The 7,863-nt window shown below is 48.1% G+C and overlaps 1 protein-coding gene across 1 annotated transcript; it reads right to left on the bottom strand.

Annotated features, from left to right (window-relative positions):
• Positions 1-3,594: 3,594 nt before the first annotated feature.
• Positions 3,595-6,666, bottom strand: HPDL (4-hydroxyphenylpyruvate dioxygenase like). The gene is made up of 2 exons (XM_069736595.1): positions 6,593-6,666; positions 3,595-5,030 (listed from the first exon to the last, which is right to left on the bottom strand). Exons 1-2 carry the CDS (start codon positions 6,621-6,623, stop codon positions 3,835-3,837), a joined length of 1,227 nt encoding a protein of 408 aa, XP_069592696.1. The 5' UTR covers positions 6,624-6,666; the 3' UTR covers positions 3,595-3,834.
• Between the last annotated feature and the right edge of the window lie 1,197 nt (positions 6,667-7,863).

Genomic DNA, 7,863 nt, shown 5'->3' with positions numbered 1-7,863 from the left:
GGCCTGGCCATCTGGTCCGCATCCATGGGAAGATGGATAGCACGGCCTACCTGGAGATTTTGGCCAAGAACCTCCGCTCCTCCATCAAGGATCTTAAGATGGGTCGTCATTTCATCTTCCAACAAGACAACGACCCAAAGCACACAGCCAAGAAAACCAAGGCCTGGTTCAAGAGGCAAAAAATCAAGGTGTTGCAGTGGCCTAGTCAGTCTCCTGACCTTAACCCAATTGAAAACTTGTGGAAGGAGCTCAAGATTAAAGTCCACATGAGACACCCAAAGAACCTAGATAACTTGGAGAAGATCTGCATGGAGGAGTGGGCCAAGATAACTCCAGAGACCTGTGCCGGCCTGATCAGGTCTTATAAAAGACGATTATTAGCTGTAATTGCAAACAAGGTTATTCCACAAAATATTAAACCTAGGGGTTGACTAATAATTGACCCACACTTTTATGTTTAAAATTTATAAAAATTTAACTGAGCAACAAAACTTTTTGGTTTGTAAGATTTATGCATCTGTTAATAAATCCTTCTCTTGTTTGAAGTTTGAAGGCTCTAACTTATTTGCATCTTATTAAACCTGCTAAATCTGCAGGGGGTTGAATACTACTTGTAGGCACTGTATATATATATATATATATATATATATATATATATATATATATATATATATATATATATATATGTGTCTCACTGACATCTATAATATAACGCTGGGAGCGTCACTCTGTCCGAAGCCTTTATAGACTGCGCAGGTGCAAGCGCCGGCGCAGTCAGGCCCCCACAGAGTGACGCTCCCAGGAGATCGCGGTATGCGTAAACACTGAACGCATACCGCGATCTCCACCGGAAAGTCAGGGACCGTGGACGCGCCAGGAGGGAGGGTAAGTATATTCACCTGTCCTCCGTTCCAGCGCTGCGTGCGTCTCCGTCTCCCGGCTCCTCTGCTGTGACAGAGTCCAGTCACAGGCAGAGGAGCCGGAGTGTGTGTTCAAGAAAATGGCGCCGGAAAGCGCGGACTGCGCAGGCGCCGATTCCTGCTGCCGGAATCGGCGCCTGCGCAGTCCGCGCTTTCCGGCGCCATTTTCTTGAAGACACACTCCGGCTCCACTGCAGGTGTGTCTTCAAGAAAATGGCGCCGGAGAGCGCGGACTGCGCAGGCGCCGATTCCTGCTGCCGGAATCGGCGCCTGCGCAGTCCGCGCTTTCCGGCGCCATTTTCTTGAAGACACACCTGCAGTGGAGCCGGACGATAGGTGAGTATGGTATTTTTTTATATGGCAGCAACATACGGGGGCATACACACTGGAGCGTCTTATGGGGAGCATATAATACAATAGTGGCGCAGGATGGGAGCAGCACATGACAGAACGGGCGCAGGATGGCAGCAGCACATGACAGAACGGGCGCAGGATGGCAGCAGCGCATGACAGAACGGGCGCAGGATGGCAGCAGCGCATGACAGAACGGGCGCAGGATGGCAGCAGCGCATGACAGAACGGGCGCAGGATGGCAGCAGCACATGACAGAACGGGCGCAGGATGGCAGCAGCACATGACAGAACGGGCGCAGGATGGCAGCAGCGCATGACAGAACGGGCGCAGGATGGCAGCAGCACATGACAGAACGGGCGCAGGATTGCAGCAGCACATGACAGAACGGGCGCAGGATGGCAGCAGCACATGACAGAAGGGGCGCAGGATGGGAGCAGCGCATGACAGAACGGGCACAGGATGGCAGCAGCGCATGACAGAACGGGCGCAGGATGGCAGCAGCACATGACAGAACGGGCACAGGATGGCAGCAGCGCATGACAGAACGGGCGCAGGATGGCAGCAGCCCATGACAGAAGGGGCGCAGGATGGGAGCAGCGCATGACAGAACGGGCACAGGATGGCAGCAGCGCATGACAGAACGGGCGCAGGATGGCAGCAGCACATGACAGAACGGGCGCAGGATGGCAGCAGCACATGACAGAACGGGCGCAGGATGGCAGCAGGATGGGAGCAGCACATGACAGAACGGGCGCAGGATGGCAGCAGGATGGGAGCAGCGCATGACATAACGGGCGCAGGATGGGAGCAGCACATGACAGAACGGGCGCAGGATGGCAGCAGCGCATGACAGAACGGGCGCAGGATGGCAGCAGCACATGATGGAGACCATATACCAATATAAATGCTCGCCACCCGGGCGTAGAACGGGTTCAATAGCTAGTATATATATATATACGTATTCTATGTGTACACATTTATTCTACCTATTCTTCTGTAAGCTGTCAGTGTGATTTTACTGTACACCGCAATGAATTACCGGCTTTTCTCTCTAACAGCGCTGCGTATTTCTCGCAAGTCACACTGCTTGTCCGTGTGTAATCCGTATTTTTCACGCTTCCATAGACTTTCATTGGCATATTTTTTGCGCAGTACGGTGACAAACGCAGCATGCTGCGATTTTCTACGGCCGTAGAAAGCCGTATAATACGGATCAGTAAAATACGGCAGATAGGAGCAGGGGCATAGAGAATAATTGTGCCGTTTGTTTTGCGAGTTTTACGGACGTATTTTCTGCGCTCATACGTCCGTAAAACTCGCTAGTGTGACGCCGGCCTTATAGGTTAAGAACTGTGAGCGTGTTCTTATGCTGTTTGGTTGAAGTATAATTTCTATGACTATGAAAAGTCATACACAATAAACAGGGGCCAGAGATAAGCTTGATCCCCCCCCAAACAGAGACATACGACTCCGTCTGGTCATTTTCAGTTGCCGGCAACGCCCTGTAGATTGATTTGGAAATCACTGAGTTAACCGTGAAGGATCACTTTAGATCCTCCCTCAACAAGCTGTGACATCACCTATTGTGAATGGTGGATCCTGTGTTATCTACTGTATGTAGAGGTGTTATCAGTCATTGTACAGGAGGAGGAGGTGAGCTGTGACATCACCTATTGTGAATGGTGGATCCTGTGTTATCTACTGTATATAGATGTGTTATCAGTCATTGTACAGGAGGAGGAGGTGAGCTGTGACATCACCTGTGGATCCTGTGTTATCTACTGTATATAGAGGTGTTATCAGTCATTGTACAGGAGGAGGAGGTGAGCTGTGACATCACCTGTGGATCCTGTGTTATCTACTGTATATAGAGGTGTTATCAGTCATTGTACAGGAGGAGGAGGTGAGCTGTGACATCACCTGTGGATCCTGTGTTATCTACTGTATATAGAGGTGTTATCAGTCATTGTACAGGAGGAGGAGGTGAGCTGTGACATCACCTATTGTGAATGGTGGATCCTGTATTATCTACTGTATATAGAGGTGTTATCAGTCATTGTACAGGAGGAGGAGGTGAGCTGTGACATCATCTATTGTGAATGGTGGATACTGTGTTATCTACTGTATATAGAGGTGTTATCAGTCATTGTACAGGAGGAGGAGGTGAGCTGTGACATCACCTGTGGATCCTGTGTTATCTACTGTATATAGATGTGTTATCAGTCATTGTACAGGAGGAGGAGGCTTTGTGCAGTTGGACAGTTTGTGAAGCCTCACTGCTGTCAAGAAAAAGAAGCTGCAAATTTATAAAATAATATTTATTCGATATCATTTAATAGTAATAATCACAGAAGTGTAATATTAGACAAAGAAGTGAATCTGACTTCTAGTTCTCCAGTGTTGGTCGCTTTTTATCTCTGCTCCATTAGGACACGGCTCTGATTAGTGGCTCCTGCTCAGGTCCATCGTCTGTTGGAGTCAGAGGTAGAAATCATCTCATCGCCTTTTGGCTTCCGTGCCGTCAAACGTCCTCGATATAATATGGGGTACATGCCAAGTGTCACTGGGTCACTGCCCCTTCCTGCGCTTTTTGGCCCAAGTCATGCATCATATCTTGCATAGAGCGCCACAGTGCGCGAACATTTCCCTCCCCGAACCCCTGCGCCCCCCTACGCTCTATCAGCTCCAGGTAGAACGAGTCCTTGGCAAACAAGGGTTCAGCAAAAACCTGTAAAAGGATTTTCTGGATCTGTTCTTTCTTATCTTGGAATTCGGTGGATGTATCCAGCAAAATCCCGAACTGGGAGAGGCGCTGTGGGGTGAAGCCTGCTCGGAGGATCTCTGCCTTCTTTTGGGGGTCATTATAATAAGCCGGCGGCTGCCCGGCAAAGAGGACCCCACTGTCAGTCAGCGCTGCCGCAGCTTGGAAGATGTCGGGTGTTAGGAGGCCGACGTGCTGGATCCCACCTTCCTTATGATGTCGGAGAAACTGGTCGATCTGATTGACCCCTTGTTGGGGTAAAGATTCCGCCATCACAATCTTGCCCAGTTCCGCCCGCCCCAAGCATTCGATGGAGGTCAGACGGAGCCCGATTTGGGGACCACTGATTTCAAACCCCTGGTTCACGTTTTCTCCTTCTCGGAGAGGAAAGTGTTGGAATCCAAAACACTTTTTGTACCACTCAATCACTTGCGGCGTGGCCCCCCGTGGACAGGCGTAAGTCACATGATCTATGTGGGAGACGTTTGCCGGAGAACCATCGCCGTCGTTTTCTTTCTCGAGAAGCTGAAAGCCTGGAAGGAAAGCGGCCGTATACCGGGTGCGGTCAATGAGGGTATGCCTGATGTCCCCGAGTATGGACTTGACCACGCAGTAGGACACGGGGCCGGCGTCGCTGTGGAGCTGGGTGGGGGGCACTAACACGCTGCAGCCCTTACTGACCAGTCGTCGGCACAACCCCGGCACATCCTCCACCTCGTAGCTGACGTTGCAGGCTGTGTCTGGCGATGGCGAGGGCACCGGAGAATCGTAGCGCAGGGCCGAGCTCTCCGACATCTCGCTGACAATTAACACCACTTTTCCATTTCTTAAAGCTACTTGACAAGGAGCGACTCCGTCCAGACCGCGAGCGGCAAAGGGTCTAAATCTGTACTTGGTCACCAGGTCGGTGATGATCCTCTGGGGGCTGGAGACTTGGAAAGAGATGTGACTGAGACGGATCAGCGGGGAACTCATGGCGCAGGGGTGAGTATCGGCTGAAACACAACAGGAGAAGGAGATGAGCTTTATTCCCACATCTTATTAGATGGCATGCATTTCTAGAGAGATCGGTCAGTCTATAAACTAAGCACATGGCGTCATGGGGGACATGTCCACTCCAGAAATTCCTTTGAAGGACCATCACCACCTACCTTCTCCTGCTTGATTGACAGCCTCTGTGATGTGTGACTTCAGAAAAAGGAGCTGTCAGCCAAGAAGGAGGAAGCAGAGAATAGAGCTGGAGTGACAGAGGCTTCAGATCTACCATAGCTGTAATGGGTGACTTGAGAAAAAGGAGCTGTCAGCCAAGAAGGAGGAAGCAGAGAATAGAGCTGGAGTGACAGAGGCTTCAGATCTACCATAGCTGTAATGGGTGACCTCAGAAAAAGGAGCTGTCAGCCAAGAAGGAGGAAGGAGAGAACAGAGCTGGAATGACAGAGGCTTCAGATCTACCATAGCTGTAATGGGTGACTTCAGAAAAAGGAGCTGTCAGCCAAGAAGGAGGAAGGAGAGAACAGAGCTGGAATGACAGAGGCTTCAGATCTACCATAGCTGTAATGGGTGACTTCAGAAAAAGGAGCTGTCAGCCAAGAAGGAGGAAGGAGAGAACAGAGCTGGAATGACAGAGGCTTCAGATCTACCATAGCTGTAATGGGTGACTTCAGAAAAAGGAGCTGTCAGCCAAGAAGGAGGAAGCAGAGCTGGGCAGAGAATAGAGCTGGAGTGACAGAGGCTTCAGATCTACCATAGCTGTAATGGGTGACTTCAGAAAAAGGAGCTTTCGGCCAAGAAGGAGGAAGCAGAGCTGGGCAGAGAATAGAGCTGGAGTGACAGATGCTTCAGATCTACCATAGCTCTTCAGTCTAATTTACATATCAATTCAAACACTGATTTCTCAGTGATGGAGGAACTGGCTGGCCTTGTAATGATAATACTGGACTTGTCTTTGAAAGAGCCACATGCACATGTAAATAGATTAGGGATGGGGGTGAAATCCTGCTGACAGATTCAATTGGAATATTTTGCACCCTTTGGCTTTTCCAGCCCCTTTTGTTTCTTTGAACATTTAACTTTGATGTTACAAATCAAAGAGGAGGTCAGAAAAAGAGGGGTAAAGAAAAAAACAACTTTCCCATCAGACGGCGCTCGCTGACAGATTCTCAGTTAACTCATGCTGCTGAGAGGATAGCAGAAAAAGAGAGATAAGAGTTACAAAATCTCCCATCGGACGGCGTTCACTGATTGAGTTAAATGAGAATCTTTCTTCTGAGATGAGCTCAGAAAAAGAGAGATAAGAGTTACAAATGCTCTCTCCCGTCAGAGGCGCTCGCTGACAGATTCTCATTTAGCCCATTATGCAGTCAGCAATAGACGGTGCAACTCAGGCAATGCAAGGAAAACGCTGAAAACCTTTTAAATTAAACCGAACTACAAAAATGATTTTTAGCCCCAAATACATGCATTAAAGTAAGAAAATAAAAACTTTGTAATCTTTTGTGGTGGAAAAAGTGACCAGAACTCCCCTTTTGCAGCAGTCGTCCCCCCATCCTGTGCTCACCTTGCAGCTGGGGCATGTGGATCTTCACCATTCATTCGCACTGATGTCACCCCTGAGTTCTCCCAGAAATGCCATTAAGATGGACTGTACCATCTCACTAACAGGAAGTGGGGGGGGTGAGAACATCTTAGAACTCTGCCATCATTCTTGTGAGTGATCACGCTGGCTTTGTGAAGTGGTAGTACATCCCAGGGTTAATGACAAATTAATGGGTGCCTCTGTAACCAATGATTGACCCCCACAATCCTTAATGTCTTTGGGAGAGTCCAAGTTCCTCTAGCCAATCAGAAGTGTCTGGCGCCCTCATTTACATGTGTGACTGTCTCTTTAAGGCTGGGTCTGCACACTCACACAAAACTCCACAAGTCTCACAACTGATACATTTTTTTGTCATTTGGAACTTTCTGTAAATACAACTTAATCTTTTGTGAATTGAAAAGTTTTTGAAACTTTCTAGCAAACTTTGTGTTTTATTACAAGATCTCTGCTTGTCTTCAGTCAACAAATAATCATTTAAAGGGGCTTTCTACCACACTGATATTGATGACCTATACATAGGTCATCAATATTAGAATGGTGGGGGTCCGGCGTCCCCCCCACACAGTTCATCTGATGGCAGAATGTATGGAGCGGGTATAGGTCATCAATATCAAAGTAGTAGAAAACTTTTAAGGGCTTGTTCACGTGATGTTTTTTGATGAGTTTTTGTACGTGTAGTTTTTTTTTTCTTTTTACATTGACGATTTCTACAATTTTTGTATAGAAAAACGCAGCGCTGTCAATTCTTTCAGCATTTTTTTCACAGTCGTTTTTCCCCTTTGAGATGAAAAAATGGGTAATATCAGCTGCATTTTTTTCAACCATAGTCTGCATTTCTCATTTAAAAAAAAAAAAAAACGCATCCAAAACGCTAAGTGTGAACATGCACACTGAAAAGCCTATCGTAAATACATGTTGGTTGCACAGCTGAGGACTTGGTACAATGTGTCAGTGTACGGTGAGGTTTTTTTTTCAGCTTCTGGATGTAATAAGTGCGATCCCTGCTCATATCGGACAACCTCTGCAGGGTCCATCTTGGCTCAGTGTCAGCAGATAGACTTCGCTCCTCTTCCTGCGACGTGTCACATTAACCACATTGTCCTTTTCTCTATCATTATACTGCTGCATTAATAAACGCCCCCGTGTGCACTGACCCGTCCTACACTGTAAAGTCGGCCATACCCATTAGATAACAATCGTTCGGCCCACAGCCTCCATATAAAGGTTTGCTG

The sequence above is a fragment of the Ranitomeya imitator genome, chromosome 8, assembly GCF_032444005.1.
Source record: "Ranitomeya imitator isolate aRanImi1 chromosome 8, aRanImi1.pri, whole genome shotgun sequence".
NCBI lineage: Eukaryota > Metazoa > Chordata > Amphibia > Anura > Dendrobatidae > Ranitomeya > Ranitomeya imitator.
This window is presented reverse-complemented; position numbering and strand designations above follow the sequence as displayed.

What these genes read in the sequence shown, in the direction of transcription:
- HPDL (XM_069736595.1), bottom strand. Translation starts at nt 6,623, where the DNA reads ATGGTGAAGATCCACATGCCCCAGCTGCAAG. An exon ending in CCACATGCCCCAGCTGCAAG is followed by an intron (nt 5,031 to 6,592) that starts GTGAGCACAGGA and finishes GTTGTGTTTCAG; the next exon opens with CCGATACTCACCCCTGCGCC.